This window comes from Rattus rattus, chromosome 18 (genome assembly GCF_011064425.1).
Source record: "Rattus rattus isolate New Zealand chromosome 18, Rrattus_CSIRO_v1, whole genome shotgun sequence".
Lineage (NCBI taxonomy): Eukaryota > Metazoa > Chordata > Mammalia > Rodentia > Muridae > Rattus > Rattus rattus.
This window is the reverse complement of record NC_046171.1, coordinates 2,352,410-2,369,401: the sequence shown is the minus strand read 5'-3', so window position 1 is coordinate 2,369,401 and position 16,992 is coordinate 2,352,410. Positions and strand designations below refer to the sequence as shown.

Here is a 16,992-nt window from a genome sequence, read left to right as displayed (position 1 = left end):
TCTGTTCTGCAGCGCGTGCAGAGGTCAAAGCAGCAGACCCACGAGGTCACCAGTCATTCCCTGTAAACAAGGCTGGCCCGGCAAGGCCACACCCTCACAGCCCTGAAGCCTGCTTGGTCTGCTCAGCCCAGACTGAGGCTACAGAGAAACAGCGCCATCTGCCTCACAACAGCAAGCAGCTACGTGAGTGATTCAGGGCTCCACCCCAAGGGAGCGAAGGCACCCTGTGATGGCTGGTCCTGCCTACAGGCCTCCCTAGAGATCCCCAGGGCACCACTCTAGGCACTGACAGTCGTGCGTGGTGCTGTGGTCAGCATATCCTTCAATGTGAAGGTGCTTCCACACAGCTAAGAGAGACTCATTAGCTAAGCTAACACGGTCTGTCTCCCCTGCCGCTGGGCAGGAGACTGTGCTCAGTGGCAGAGGCCGTCTCTGGAGACCAGAGGCTGCTGAGCCCGTGGTAGGGACGGAGCTGCCGCGATCTCCCTCCTGAGGGATGAGCCAGGCAGAAGGGAGAGGAGAGCTGGCCGTGCGGCCCCAGGGATGAGATGACCAAGCCGAGGTCAGCAGCTAAGGGCTGACTGCCCTGGCTGGGCACGCCTTTTTGGTCTGTTCTGGGGACCCTGGGAGGGGGCTCCTTTGCCGCTTCTTCAGCTGCTGCTTCAGTCTCTCTTCCTTTTTCTTCAGATAAGAGGTCATATTGTCAAAGGTGGCCTTGTACAGGCTGCGGAAGCCATCATCTGCACCAGCAGAGCCTATGACAAGGACAAGTGGAGATGCCAGGTGAAGTGACTGGGAACATAGCCCAGGGGCCAGACCTATTTCGTCTCACAGGTTGGTCTCTGGAATTCTACCTCCCTGACACCTCAAAGACCCTGCACCTCATGTGACCCACGCTCGGTCTGGACCTGGGGACTTGTTGCAACAGAATATGGAAGGGAAGGGTAGAGGTGGGAAGCAGGGTCAAGGGATCTGCTGACATCTGGTCTGCGCTTTCCCATTCACTGATAAAGCCAGCTGCAGGTCCTGAACCAAGGGGAGCACAGAAGTGAGGCCTAAATCCTCCAACCACCTCCTGAGTGGGAATGGACCCTGCCCAAGGGAACCTAAGACCAGCCAGGGTCAGTCAACACCAGTGGATGGCAGGTGGTCTACGGAGGCCACAGGACTCCAGCGAGCCGTGGCTCTGGGTGGCAACACTGCAGGAGGCTTCCTTGAGTGTTAGCTCTGGTACTACGGGCAGAGCCCCTCAGCCAGTCTCACCCTGGTGAGGTACATGCCAAGGACAACCAGCTGCATGCTAGAGTGTCCTTAGGTCACCCTTCCCTGCAGGTGGGTGTGGTCCCCGACCTCCAGCAGCCAAGGCTCAGGATGCACAGGCTAGTGTGGCGCTCCTCCCCGCCCTATCCACACGTGCTCATCTGTGTGTGGAGTGTCTGTCTGTGAAGACAGGCTCTGATCTGGGTCTGCACAGGTAACCCTCAACGACAGGACTGAGCAAGGCCCAGAAGACCCGGAGGGGCTGGCCGGGCAGAGCATGAGGAAGTACAGTGGGAGGCCAACAGAATGGCTCAGAGGGGAAAGGATCCGGCGCCAAGCCTGACAGCCTGAGTTTCAGCCCACATTCTGCAGAGGCTGTCTCTGACACATGCTGCAGTCAGGAGTCCAGGGGTGAGCAGCTGCAGGTCCAGACTGCGCCAAGGACACACTGCAGTCAGTTCAGAGTGAGCAGCCTGTCCTGCCTGCCACACTTCTTTCAATTCAACACAAGCCAGTCATGCTCCAAGAGGGGCTCTCAGTTGAGAAAACACCCACTGGACGGCCCTGTGGTGAGTGAGCCTGCAGGCCTCAGAGGGCACAGCCCTGGAAGTCTAGGAACACTAGTTTCTAAGAATTGGCTTTGTAACATCTTTTCTGAGTAATCCTTTGTTTCATAAAGACTGGGTCTGGGTGCTTCTGCATGGATGAGCATCCTCTGGCCAGGAAATACAACTGAGTGCTGGACTTTTGAGTCCTATTCTCAGGTCTTCTCACTGCACTCGCAGTAGCACAGCTTGTATGTATTATACACCTAACAGTTCTCACCTTCCAGCATGGCCCAGTTCTCACGGAGATGGCGGCAGAGTCTCTGGGACACAGCATTGTCAGGAGCAGCCTGCAGGTGACAAGTCAGCCGGGTCTCAGAGCAGGCAGAGGCCTGGCAGGGATAGCCCCGGGCACAGGCACCTCCAAGAAGCTCTCCAGAGTTCCCAGTGCTGTTCTACCCCACCCAAAGCCTTATGGGATTGGCTGGGATGTCCCCCAGTGCTCCCCTGCACATCAGTACTCAGCAGGGCCCCGGGCCTGCACACCCACGTCAGGCCTAGCGCTGCCTTCAGCAGTGTGGGATGAGATGGGGTCGGGATCCATCACTGATGGCAATTCAACCTCCTGTACACAGGAACCGGTCAGTACCCAAGCCAGGGCAGACAAGCTGCCTCAGGGTAGATACAGCCTTGGGACCTGGTGTGATCAAGCTGAAGAGGTTCAAGGCTGTGAGGAAATCTCATCTACACCCTGCCACCCCCACCAGGACAACAGGCTCAGAGCACGGAGATGCTGCATGCTCTCACCTGCCACTCGCTGCCCACAGGCCTCCAGAGCGCCAGAGGGGCATCACGGCAGTCCTGCAGAACCCACAGGCCCCGAGTCTCCTCAAATACAACATCCCACACCCGGTGAGGGAAAGTCAGCCGCTGTCTGAACACCAGCTGCTGTCTGCTGGCATCAAGTTGGAAGACGAAGCCCGCAGGGACACTGTCCAGGAGAGAGAGAGACAGGTCACCACCACAGCAGCACGTGCACGTGACATCCTAGCCCTAGGCCTGCCTCTACGACCTTGAAGATGCTGAGTCACCCAAACCCTGGGGGATGGTACGTGTTTGTGGTCTGAGTTCTGGGGCAACTTGCTTTATAGCAAGAACTAATACAGGACAAATGAGATGGCCACCCATACAGTTCTAAGTGTACATGTAAGTGTTTCTCAACCTCTGGGTCGTGATCCCTGGAGGTAGCAAATGATCCTTTTTACAAGGGTCACCCGGTACCATGGGCAAACGCACGTTTACAATTCTTAACAGTAGCAAAGTTACAGTTATGAAGTAACAACAAAAGTAACTATGGGGGGCTGGAGAGATGGCTCAGCGGTTAAGAGACCCGACTGCTCTTCCAGAGGTCCTGAGTTCAATTCCCACCAACCACATGGGGGCTCACAACCATCTGTAAAGAGATCTGATGCCCTCTTCTGGTGCGTCTGAGGACAGCTACAGTGTACTTATATATAATAAATGAATATAATAAATGAATAAATCTTTAAAAAAAAAGTAACTATGGTTGGGGGTCAGCACAGTGTTGGAAGATGTGAACCACAGGTGTGGACAGAAGGCCAGGTTCTCTCCTCTGCAAACCTGTACTATTCTAACGTCTAAGGAAAGAGCATCCCCAGGCTTCACAGGAGAGCATGCAGGGCAGCAGAGGGAGCCCCTCGATTATACCCAGGCCCCCCAATCTGCCCTGTAGGTGCTAACTCATCACCGACAGTGAAACCTGTTCTTACCACTCACACAGAAGCACCACGTAGCTCTCCCGTCCCCAGAATGCAATCCTGGATGCGGCCAACCCCTGCAGAGGAAGCAGCTGATTAGCCAGGCCACCTATGCTTCCTTCTCAGCAGAGCAAAAGAGCACGGGCACCGCGGGTCCCGTATGATGTCCACGCAGGGTTAGAGCAAAACCCTCTGGAATCAACAGGAGGGGAGCAGCCAACGCCCCTGTCCCTCCCCGCAGGCCTCTGACAGTGGGAAAGCAGGGATACACGGGAAGAGTGGCTGTGATAAAGACAACTGTCCACTGTGCTACCAGGCTTCCCAGGACAGGAGGCGATGCACACAGAAGCTTCTGAAAGTCCCAAGTTTCACGAAGTGTAGAAAAAAGAATGTGCCTCTCACTGGCTGGCCCAATGTTAAGCTAAGCAATCCGGAACATCCCTGATGCCAGAGGAATCATGGGTACAGCAGGTACCAGGGGGAATCCATGAGCACAAAGAATGCTGGCATGCCGCCAACACTGACAGAACATCGTGAGGCTGTCTGCCAACATCTTTTAATATTCAAGTGTGCCTGGAGGCCTTTCTGTAAGCTAGCCCCGTGCACACACGCAGTGCGATGTGAACTGTTTCCATCAGGCACTGCAGAACTGGGAATCCTGTGTGTGTCCCCCAAGCCCTAAGAAGTCACACACTAAGATGACTTCCCCATAATGAGAGCAATAGGAGATGGCTGGCAAACACCGGGGTGCCCAAGATGAGCATGACGCTACCTTGTGGACTGGATGCTCGCCAGGCTCCTGTAGGCTGGCCAGGTCACAGCACTGCAGCTGGCAACCACTTCTGTACTTCCAGAGTCTCAGGGTGCCGTCCTGTACATAGACAGAAGGGTTAGCATGTGGGCTCAAGAGGCCTGTCCCAGAAGCAACAAAGGCTGGGGGAGGGCCGGGGAACAGGGCGCTGAACATGGCTGGGTGCAGACAGAGCCCTCTGACAGCCAGGGCTCCCTTATGAAGAAAACCCTCTCTGTAGAGCACCGCAAGCTAAGCAGTTGTGCCACACCTAGGAAAGCCTCCAGGATGACAGGCGAGTCAAGACATCTAGCCATGGCACAGAGGCAAAGGAACCAAGATGGCCAGCACCCTACTGAGCAAAGTCCACTTACACCGCCTGCTGTGCCGGGACCAGGCAGGCAAACACACGGGCACATAAACTATACACACAGCCCTGAAGAAAGGGGCCACTTTAAGAGCCTGGAAGACACTCCCTCTAGTGGCCACAACCAACGAACTGGTGGACCTGGCATCCTAGTTGGGGACAAGAGGCTGGACACTTTCTTTTGCTGTGACCACCCAGCAGCAAGCAGGGAACTTACCCCGGAGGAAGAAAGCAGCAGCTCAGGATGACTGGGCACCACAAAGATGCGGCTCACAAACCTGCGGAGCAAGGCTAAGTCACCCAGAGCATGGGAGGGAGCCTCTCGGCCCTGCTCAGAAAGGGAGAACACGGTCAGCCCTCCCACACCAGCAGGTACTAAGAACATGGCTGGGCACGTTTGTGTCCCCGACATTACATCTGGACCAAGGGTGGCAGGGCCCAGTTTTGCCAGAGCATTGTCGCGTGCAGCTCTGCATGGGGACACACCTCACTCTGTCCCACAAACCTGCCTCCTCCCAAGGTCAGTGAGTCTCAGAGGGCAGGGCACCAGAGAAGAGGAAAGCCATACTACTGAGCACCAGAGAAGTCCCCAGGAGGCCTCTGTGTCCATACCAGTGCCCCCAGGAAACCAGAGAAGTCCCCAGGAGGCCTCTGTGTCCATACCAGTGCCCCCAGGAAACCAATCAGAAACTCCTAGCCGCAAAACCCAGCCTAGTTCTGTGGCTTCCAACTGCACAGGACGACAGCAGCCACTATGCCACCAGCCGTGTACCTGAGGAACCCCACACCTACCCTGCAATCCTCCTGGCCAGACACACGATCTCCAGTGCAGTCAAGAAAGCTGCCCTTCTCCCAGCTCCTTTTTAGTTTTTTATTTTTTTAATGTACGAGTGTCCTGTCTGCATGTATGCCTGCAGGTCAGAAGGCATCAGATCCCATTATAGATGATCATGAGCCACCCCACTATGCAGTTGCTGGGAACTGAACTCAGGACCTCTGGAAGAGCAGCCACTGGTCTTAACCACTGAGCCATCTCTCCAGCCCCTTCTCCCAGCCCTTATCAGAGACTTTATCTTTCTCAAGACCCAGGCCTCCTACCACAAGCTGGTTCACATAGCTCCCTTCATCTCCATTACCCCAATACCAAGCCAACTGACCCAGGCCTGGCCTGCAGCTGCCATCTCTGAGGGGCCCTGGCTGTAGTCCTAGGCCCTCCAAGAGGAATAAGCTGTGTGCATCCCTAAGTCACCCCAAGTCCTCAGCAGCTAAGAAGGGACCAGTGCGCACAAAGTTGAACTAAACTGAAGCATCGTATAAAGGCCACGGGGGTTCCCTCCCTGCACTGCAGAAACCCCAAGGGCTAACAGGTACAGTTCATTCTCAAGTCACTGTACACAAGCGACAGGTTCCTGCAGAAGGTAGAGGGGTAAAGTCCCCAAGGAAGTAGGCAGCGCCAACAGAAAATGACAAAGAGGAGCAAAGGGCTGCCACATAAACACCAGTTCCACGAACCACAATGTGACAAGAACCTGAGGCAGGAGTGCACGCCCACTGGACTGAGGCTCAGCGGAACCCAGCGCATCCACTGAGACAACTACAAGTCACGCTAAGCTGTGGCAAGGCACAAGCTGACTGACACAGCCTTCTCCAGGGCCAACTTCTGCATCCCACTGGAGAAGTCAAGAGCCGGCTCAGAACTGAAGTCTTCCAGGCTTCCTTCCCACTGTCTGCAATAACGTGCTTTCCGTTCAGTGCAGACACACTAAGTGCTGTTCCCTGTGCACCCTGCAATCAACCTCTGGCCCAAGAGCAGTTTTCTCCACCAAGGCTTCCCGTCTAAAGATCACTTGCCAGGAGAGCACAGGCGGAGACCCAGACGTTTAACTCCTCCCGACAGCCTGCAGTTACCAGGGAACACTGGTCCCTGGGCCCAGAAGAGTTTGCAGTGTGGACTGTGGAAACAGGCTGAGCAGCACCAGCCCAGGAGCTATGCTGGCCCTGGGCTTCCCGCAGCTCATGGCCCTGGGTTTCTGCAGCTCTCACATCTATGGGAGCCATGGGCCTGACACGGCCATCGGAGCCTCCAAGTAGCCCTTAGCATGAAGCCCCTACCAGTCTACCCAAGCACCAGTGCCCTGGCTCACCCTCATCTATTAGGCCCGACTTCCCTGTCTGGGGAGGGGGCAGGGTGGCACTTACTCCGTGTGGCCCAGGCAGAAAGCCTCGATGCTGTGTGGGGCGGCAGCCCAGCTGACCCGGATCTTCTCATCCCGGTCTGCGGTGAGCACAAACTGGTCATCAGGACTCACAGCCTACATCACCAGGCAGGGGCGACAGAAAGAGAGCCACTCACTGGGTGGCCTTGCAAATATCAGAATGCTTGGATTTTCTCCAGGCTTCCCTGAAGGCTTTTCAGGGAGCTGTAGTGCATCTTGGAAGGGCAATGGGAGCTGGCAGGGACAGAAGGAGCTTCTCTACTGTGAGAGCGTCCTCAGAAGCGCCCAGTTCCCATTCCTCAGCTTAAATCAGGGCCAGAGCCCTTCCCTCTATACACCAAGTCCAGGTCCAATGCCACCCACTCATGCCTGCTGCACCCTTCCCAGCCTCCACTTAGTATGACAGCAGCAGCCAGCCATACTAAGCAGTGCGCACAGCCCTTGAGGCTACCCACCTCGGACTGCCCCAGTTTTGCAGACTGGAGGCCAGGGTCACAGCTAAACCCTAGAGGGGAGACCACAGGCCAAGTAGCTCTCACCACTACCCTACACTGCCCAGACTGAGACCAGAGGTGCACAATGAGGATCACTCGCCTGTCAGTTCCACTCTAGTCTCCTACTCTGGGATCCCCATGCTTCTCCCACCTGGCCCTGCCCACGCAGTGTTGCGTGTGTGTTCCCACATACCACATCTAGCAGCATGGAGAGGTGCCCAAGTTCCAGCCTGCCACATCCACCCGAATCCAGCACCAGGAAGGAGTAGACGTCTCCAGACTTGTCAGCCACCAAGACTCGATCCTCGGAGGCTGTGAAGGTCAGGGCGGTGCACCTCCGCACCACCGTCCTGCAGAGTCAGAGAGCTGAGCTGCCTCGGGCCCCAAGTCAGCGCAGGCCCTCCTCAGACCCTAAAGCCAGAGATGGTCCCAGTTTAAAATGGCTACACGCACAAGGCTTTGACGTCACCTAGTGCAAAGGAGTAGCACACACCCAGCTCTCACTGTTGACCACTCAACTCCAAGTGGCCAATGGTACTGTAAAGCAGGTTTCTCCTACACAGCCTGGCTTGGTTGCAGGCTGACCATATCTAGGCTGGGCTGTTCCATAGGTCTGGGGTAATAAGTGTGTTAACAGTTCTGATTTAAGAAGAGCTGATGGGCTTAGGAGCACCTAAGTCTACACAGAATCTGCTCCTTACACTGCAGAAGGTGGTGCCCCAAACACACAGCTAAAACAATAACTTCAACCTATTTAACTTTTACAATTCCCCCTCAAAAAATGAAAGACATAGCTGGGTGTGGTAGCTCACACCCTTGATCGCAGCACCAGGAAGGCAGAGGTGGTGGATCTCTGAGTTTAGGGCAGTGAGTTTCAGGACAGCCACGGTTACACAGAAAAACCCTGTCTCAAAAAAACTAATATAAAAACAGACAGGTAGGCACACACCTGATATCCCAAGTGCTAGCTATGCTACAAAGCATATATGCTCTCTAGACCCCGGAGCCCTGGTGTCTCCCCACCAGCAGGACCACCTGGCTCTACCTACCCCCAACCCACCTCAGCTCACCACATCTGTGACTCTGCTGCTAGGTCTGAGCCTAGAGTCAGGAAGGCCATGGGCACTATCAGGTTGTCAGACCTTCAAGTGGCTGTAGGTGCCCTTCATACTCAGAGCAACGTGAGCCATGGGCAACAGGACAGCCATGAGTCAGTCAGAATTCCCAGTACAAGACACAGGGACAGGAGTTGGGGATTTAGCTCAGTGGTAGAAGAGCGCTAGCCTAGCAAGCACAAGGCCCTGGGTTCGGTCCCCAGCTCCGAAAAAAAAAAAAGACACAGGGACAGTGTTGGAGACCACTTAAATCTGTCAAATCAACCCATGTCAAATCACAGCACTCCCTGGCCCAGGCCCCATGGTAAGTCCAAGCTGCAAGCTGGTCCAGGTAAGGAGCATTGGTCCCAGGAGAAGGCACCCAGATGGCGTTCCCTGGTAACGTCACCCATCGCTCTAAGCCTGCTCTGCAGTGCACACACCCTCACCACAGAAACCCTGCCTCCCTTTCCTTTGTTGCTCAGCACTGGCAGTAGCCACTGCTGAGGAGCTAATGCTGGGGCAGAACAGGACCCACACCTCACAGCAGTGGGCTGGCCACACGCAGGCCTGAGACAGGACCCACACCTCACAGCAGTGGGCTGGCCACACGCAGGCCTGAGACAGGACCCACACCTCACAGCAGTGGGCTGGCCACACGCAGGCCTGAGACAGGACCCACACCTCACAGCAGTGGGCTGGCCACACGCAGGCCTGAAACAGGACCCACACCCCCACAGCAGTGGGCTGGCCACACGCAGGCCTGAGACAGGACCCACACCCCCACAGCAGTGGGCTGGCCACACGCAGGCCTGAGACAGGACCCACACCCCCACAGCAGTGGGCTGGCCACACGCAGGCCTGAGGCAGAGCCTGAAGCTTGAGGACGGTGTCCACAAGAGACAAAAAGAAAAGGGAAGGGGTTGGCTGCAATGCTGCTTTCCTCTATCTGTCTGCGCAGCCGCAGAGTAGGTGCTCCAGAGGGGCACAATGGAGAACAGGAGAGGGACAATTAGGCTCTGGGGCCAATGAACCAAAACAAATGGCCTGAGCTGCCTAGCAATCCGTGTTAGTGGATTCAATGTGCCACTGTGCCAAACTCAAGCACAAGCTCTACACAGGTCAAGACAAACAGTGACGAACGAGGACTCCATTTGCCCCAGAACTTGCTTCCTATGAGTATTCCCGCGCCACACTGCTGCTACACAGCTCCAGGGAGACACATCCATGGTACACTGCCAACCTCTCCGACTATGGCACAGAGGCACCAGGAAGGTATCTGCTGTGGGCTCAAGCCTGGAATTAGGGCCCATGTCCGATCATCAGACGAGAAGTGTGCAGGGAGAACTCAGGAGCTGAGGCAGAAGCCCCACTGAACCCCACTGCGTGACAGCAGGTGTTAGGCACTTCCCTAATCCTCTGGTCTCAGGGTTTGCAGCCCAGAGCTCCACAGAACAAGTCCTGCCTCTCCTCTCTGGTGGGCTCCAGTAGAGAGGGAACAGGCTGGTCTCTGCCAATGTGTCTCCCTGAGGAGCCCTGAAGCTCCCATTTACATATGGTGCTGCCCCAAGCCATCCTTCAAAGACACAATGTTTATGTCCTGCCAGGCCCTAAGGATCTCAAAACTCCTGCCACAGCTGTCCGGCCATAGCTCTGTCAACTCATATCCCCAGCAACCCAGTGCAGAGCAAACAGGCTCTTCCTCTGTGCTGTTACAACTTTCTGCAGGGGGTTGGGGATTTGGCTCAGTGGTACAGCGCTTGCCTAGGAAGCGCAAGGTCCTGGGTTCGGTCCCCAGCCCCGGAAAAAAAAAAAAAAAAAGAAAAGATAGTAAATCGAAAACAACTTTCTGCAGAACACTTTCTAGAATAATCCGACTTCTCACACATAAAACACCATCAAAACAAAAGGTTTCATTGTCCTTTTGTGTCTTCGTGTTTAGCTGACAACCCTGGTCTCTGGTCTATATGGCTACCACTCTCAACTGACAAACTGTCACCCACAACTCCCCCACATAAGACTGAGGGAAGAAGCCAAGTGTGGTGGCCCATGCCTTTAAACCTGGCCCTCTCTGACTAAGGCACAGCCTGATTTACAGAGGGAGTTTCAGGACAGCCAGGGCTACAGAGAAACCAAGGAAGGAAGGAGAAGAGGGAGGGAGAGAGGGAGGGGGAGAAAGAGAGGAGAGAGAATGGAAAGGAGAGAGACTGAAGGCAGCAGCTGGATAGCACCCAGGCCTCAGCCAGGAAGCCCAGAGCAGCCTGGGGTTCCCCAATGGTGTGCAGGACACACAAACTCAAATACATGCAACTGTTGGAGCCAGGCTGCACGACAGGAGTGTAAAGGTCTCCTCAAGGGAGCAGGCTCAGAGTCCAAGGAGATCTGTGCCCACGAAGTACAGTGACACCACAGCATGGAGTATGACAGCCTCCAGTGTAAAGGGGACTGAGCAACCCCCACTCCCACATGCCTGCGGCCTTCCTGATCAGACCTCCCTTCTCTCTTCCCTTCCCATGCTCACCTACACATGCCCTGCCGTCAGACGTCCCACCAGACAGAGAGGGAAGGACTTTACCTTGCCCTACTAACTTCGTGAACCCAAAATTCCAAAGGAGTTGTTTTCTCAATTTCCGTTTTTCCAAAAAGCTCTTACACCTCTGTCAAAAGTTTGAAAGTCCTCTTGCTGAAAACAAACAAAAAACAACAAAACCCCTGAAAGATACAAAAAGAAGTTCGCAAAGAGCGAGCGACTGTCCAGCGTGCAGAGAGCCACACTGCCTCACAGGCAGTTGAGATGGAGACTTGAGAATGCCGAGTGATGAGAAAACACTTAGAAACCCCCACAGGAGCGGGAGAAATGGCTCCGCTGTTCAAGAGCTTGCTGCTCCCGCAGAGGCCCCGTGTGGTAGGTCACAGTCATTGACCTCCAGTTCCAGGGGCTCCAACATCCTCTTTGGGCCTCTTCAGGCACCATGCACATACTCAGTGTGCACAGACAAGCACACTGTGGGCCCGCCCAAATGCTACCTCTCCGTGCCTGCAGCCTGCACTACTGCTGCTGCCTTCTAAGACATGGCAATGACACTGCATTCTCCCATACGCCTTCATCCTAGGAGGCGCCGGGTCTCCTTGTCAAGTCCCCTAGCTGAGCTGCTGGCCAGCTGTGCACCCCCATGATCTAAAAACCCAAGGTCAGAGTCTGTCTGAGCTCACACCCAAGTGCAGCCCACAGCCCACAGCCCACAGGCACAACCACCATGTAAGCTTATGTGAGCCACATACTGGGGGCTAAGAGTGCAGGCCAGAGGGAGAACACACTCTGAGCACGAGGGGCCATGTCCTCAGCTCCTAACAAGTCACAGACCATCCCACCCCGTCCCAGGCTGGCACATCAGAGCCTGTACTGTCACAGGTGATTCTTGTGCCTACCTCTGCATTCGGTCAGGGTCCCCATCACACTCTCTTAAAAACCTTCTGTGCATATGTGTGGGTTCTCCCGTGAGGATACAACCATGTGTGTGCTACAGTACACACATGAAGGTCAGAGGGCAACCTCAGGCAGTACTCTTGCTTTCATTTTGTGTGAGCAGCAGCTCCTGTTCTTTGCCACTGCATACACAAAGCTAGCCTGTCTGAGACCTACAGAGTTCTCTTGTGTCTAGCTGCCATCCTTGCTGGAGGGCTGTGATTACGGAGGCACGCCTTCATGTCCAGCCCTACGTGGGCTCCAGGACAAAGGCGCCTGCTGCCAAGCCAGTGGACCCGAGTCTTATCCCCAGGACTCACATGACAGGAGAAGTGGCCCAAGCACACATGTAGGTACACATATGTATGTACACGTAGTACACACACACACCAGCACACACACACACACACCAGCGCACGCAGATAAGAAATTTAAAAACAGAAAGCCAGCGTCCTGCTGGAGTCACCTGTGTCTGTGGGAGGGCCTGAGGAAGCCTGGTACACTGAGTGTCCTCCTGTTAAGTTCCTGTGCTGTTTCTAAACAGTGCCTACCTACCGCCCGTCTAAGGTGCAAGAGCTTATGCACTGACAGGCAGCGGTTCAGGCCTCTTTCTCTAAGCTGACGGAGAGAGGGCGGAGTGGATGTACGCTCTTGATACCACCTAGTAGCCAGAGTTAGTTTTTTTGTTTTTGATTTTTTAAACTCATCTCTTAGGAAACAGGATGAACTAAAACTCCAAAAGCTCAGCTGACACTCCTGAGCATCAGTAGTTCAAATGTCGCACCCACTGCTACCCTGACAGGATGAGTGTGTGATGTCCCACAGGCTCACGTGCTTAAACACCTCATCCACAGCAGTGGTGTGGTTCTGAAGGTTGCAGGGCCTTTAAGATAAGGCCTAGCTGCAAATATAAGGCCCTAGTGCAGACCATGAGAGACACTGTCCAGCCCTGCTCTCCGAATCCTAACACACCCAGAGATCAGCACCGTGAGCTCGGCCTGGCACGCCTTTCCTTCCCAATCCATGCATCCTGACACTACCAGCACCACACCTGTCCTGAAAGTGCATCCTCTGAGCGACCAGCCAGGACAAACCCTGCTTCCCCGAGCTGCTTCTGTCAGGGATTTAACAGCAACAGAAACACTGATAGATAAACTCAGGCTCGGTTATACCGGTGGGTGAGGGTGGGGTGGGGTGGGGTGGGCTGATGCCACAGAAGAATCAAGAGATTCAGGAGACCCAGAGCATCTGTATTTGGTTGTCTGAGTACCACAGTGACACCCACCTCCACGCTCAGGGATAAGGTGGCTCTGAGAAAGGGCAGCATCTCGGGAAACACAGATTCACACACGGTCTCCTACTCCTCACTATGGCCACCTCCATCTCCCTCCCTGCACACCGCCTTCAGAAACAACAGTGAGTGATGCAGAGTTGCCTGTGGAACTCCTGGGGAGAGGACCATTAGAGCCACCCGTGCTCCTGCCCAGTTGCTGGTCTCACCCAGCAGCTAGCTCGTCCATTATCTTCTCCTCAGACACACAAGGCTGCACCTCATCACCTAGCTTACAAATGCACACCACCCGCTTCTACTTCCCCAAAGCCCCGACGCCCGGGTCGTGAGCTAACAGTCCCAGCCTGCTGGGCATGAGGCTGCAGCAAAGTGGACAGCAGGAAGGCACAGTGGCACTGAGTGCTGGCGCTGCAGCCACAGGGGCCTCTACAGAGGCTGGCTCTGCCTCTCCCAACTGAATAGCCCTAGACTGCCCACTTAACCCCTACACCACCCAACGTGAGAGAGGAGCCCATGCCATCCCCACATGCTGTTAGGACTCAGTCAGTTAATACTCGTAAAGCTCTGCGATCAGTGTCTCACTCATGGCTGGTACGTCATGTTAGCTGCTTATTACAGTGGTTACTGTCACTACGGCTACTGACATGCAAGTACAAGGAGTGCATAGGACATCTTAATGACTCGGTGTTAGCATTTCATACCTGACACTCAGACATTGCCATGGTTTTGTACGGAAAAGAATCAGACGCTTACTGTCATCAGTTAAAGCAAAATAGCGGCCAGACTTGGAGAAGGTGGACGCCAGAATCGTGTCACTCCCCCTGTCTGCGGGCTGTCCGTCCTCCCTGAAAGGGCAGGGGAAGAAAGGGAAAACAATTAGGCCCCGTGTGAGTTGCCGGGCTTGTCCATTCTAACACAGGTAAGGTAGAAGGCGCGTGGTCTGGCACTTCGTGCAGCCAGAGCATGATGAGAGATTAAGGGGACCCAAGCATGAAACCTAACACAAATGCTAATATCCAGTGTGGGCTGGAAGGACTCTCAGCGATCATGTGGCCTAGCCCTCATAGACACGGACTAATCCAAGGCTAGAAGCAGGGGTTGATAAAATTAATGACACACTGAGTCACAAGTCCAGGCCACCACACAAAACAGTCACACGCTGCTTCTTACCTTTCAATTAGTTAACTCCCCACACCTGCCCTCAGTGCACTTCGTTTGAAACGGTCACTCTTACTTTAAGGAGCCAGTAACAGAAATGAGTACTAAAGAAATTAAAACAAAAGAACCTAAAAGTTCCCCGGGAAGGTCCCACATAGTCTGAATGCCCACAGTCAAAGTTGCTTCCATGTTTCTTTCTGAACTGGAACGCACAACAAGGGAACAGGAGCCAGGACTTCAGCAGGTGCGCAATCCCTGTGCAGGCTCACCAGTCTCAGCGCTCAAACCACAAGCGACCGTACTTCCCCACCATCTCACCCTTTATCTTCCTGCGAGGACTTCTTCTCGGCAGTGCTGCAGTCATATGTGAAGACGCAGTCATCGTCGCTAAAGGGAAGAGATAGGCGTGAACAGTTATTAACAAACACACGGGATTACTGCATCTTACCCTGGGAACAAAAACACATCACTGTCATTACATCATGGGTCTTATCCATGACAGAGAAGAGCCAAGGACTGCCACTGCTTAACCTATCAAGATACATCATGAACAGTCGGCATGGTCCTGTTCTAAATCAGTTCAGTGTGGCATGGTGGTGCAAGCCTGGAATCAATGCAGTCTTCTTCCAGCCACCAACCTGTTAATTCTAAATTATGTTCTGATACGGTTTTTTGTTATGGTGGTAGTTTATCTGTGTAGCCCTGGCTGTCTTGGAACTCACTCTGTAGACCAGGCTGGCCTCAAACTTGGGATATCCACCTGCCTCTGCCTGAGTGCTGGGATCAAAGGTGTCCACTAGCGAACCCCAGTTCCCCCACTCCCCTCCCCCCCGGCCACCCACCCATTCTGATATTTTCTTTTTAAAAAATTATTTATTATATATGTAATGTTCTTTCTGCATGCATGCCTGCATACCAGAAGAGGGCACCAGATCTCTTTATCCATGGTTATAAGCCACCATACGGTTGCTAGGAGTTGAACTCAGGACCTCTGGAAGAACAGCCAGCGCTCTTAACCTATGAGCCATCTCTCCAGCCCTCTGATAATTGTTTTCAACTCAGCTTTGCTCCCAAATTTAAAACCGCTGAGGTTGTCCTTACATAATTCAGAAACAAGTCTCACTTGCCCCCATGAGCCTCTGGCCCTTACTCAGATGAGAATCACATTCCAAATCAGAACTTAAGCTCCCTTCTTTTGCTCTGACCTGTAACCTAGCACATTAAAGCATCTGGTACTATTGACAACCCATAAAGCGGCTTCATCAAAGACTTTTCCAGTTAAACACTTAACCGCAGAAAGAGAAATCATCTTCCAAGTCCGAGACTTTATTGGGCATTCCCCAAAAGGCACAAACTGAGGAACAATTCCTAATCTTCAAACATCTAAGTACCAAAGCTAAACGGGATAGGGGGGAAAAAAGCCGACACGGACTGCCACTGATTCTCTAGGTTGGTGGTAATCAACTACTTGCTCAAAGAATCCTATCACCGAACACGACGTATCCTATCACCGAACACGACGTATACATAAAGACAGAAATAACAAAGCAAAACGTTATGTCATGTGAGGGGCCTTTAGGGAGATGCCCACTTCAGGCTCCGCAAGCATCCTGGGTTTGGAAGGTGTCGGGTTGCTGGACGCAGACCAGGGAGAAGGAGCACGTTTTGCGCTCAGTAAGAACCTGCAGGGTTCCCTAATACATGATTCTCAACAGGAAGGTTCCAAACGGGTCAGGATTGAAGCCAGGACCCCCAGAAGCCTGGGCAATGAGACACCCACGTGACTTAGCCCTCCCGACGCCGCGCAGGCGCCACAGAGTCCGGAAGTGCCCCTACTCTAAACCCAGAGCGCGCCCCGGACCTGCCGTGCAGGTTATGGGGCTATGGGTCCGGGTGAAGGGGCGCCGAGGACCCAGAATCCGGGAGGACATGGAACAAGGCCGCTCCGGCCTCGCTGCCCTCAGCCCGGGCCTCTTACCTGCTTGCGGTGGAGAAGGCTAGGAACCGGCTGCCTCCCCGCACCACCAGCGTCTGGGCGCACAGTGCCAGCCCCGCAGAGCTCGCCATGGGCCCGTCCGCCGCCTCCGCACACGTGCGACGCTCAGCGCCCTTCCTGGTGGCGCCGGCCAGTGACGTCACTCGGCACCGCGCGAATGGCGTGTGGGGTAGGAGCATGCGCACAGGGAGAGGTCGCATTTGATTTGAGTACCTCGGAGGTGCTGATGCTATAGATTCCCCGCGTGCCTTTCGCGTTGATTGACTTTTCCGCCCGTCAGGTTACGTGGTTCCTCTTGGACAGAGCCTGGTACTCAGTTTGTGCCGTTTTTAAAAAAAAAAAACAAAACCTGCGTGACATTAGTACTGGATGGCCAGGCCCAATATGTGACCATGTGTGATTACAAGTCGCTGGAAATGTGCTGCTTACGGTCCTCATAAAAGACAAAGACGTCTTGGACCCCAACTGTCACACGTGTGTATCGAACGGTGTGCCTCCCCAAAAGACTCGTTCCATCCATCCCAGTGACTTACAACG

The 16,992-nt window shown here is 54.3% G+C and overlaps 1 protein-coding gene across 1 annotated transcript; it reads right to left on the bottom strand.

Moving 5' to 3' along the window:
* Positions 1-563: 563 nt before the first annotated feature.
* Positions 564-16,770, bottom strand: Wdr4 (WD repeat domain 4). Its single transcript, XM_032889188.1, is given in 12 exon segments — positions 564-593; positions 595-755; positions 2,086-2,155; positions 2,613-2,796; positions 3,596-3,660; positions 4,356-4,454; positions 4,958-5,018; positions 6,940-7,052; positions 7,644-7,800; positions 14,003-14,146; positions 14,778-14,846; positions 16,438-16,770. Coding segments are annotated over 12 exon segments (1,371 nt in total). The 5' UTR covers positions 16,656-16,770.
* Between the last annotated feature and the right edge of the window lie 222 nt (positions 16,771-16,992).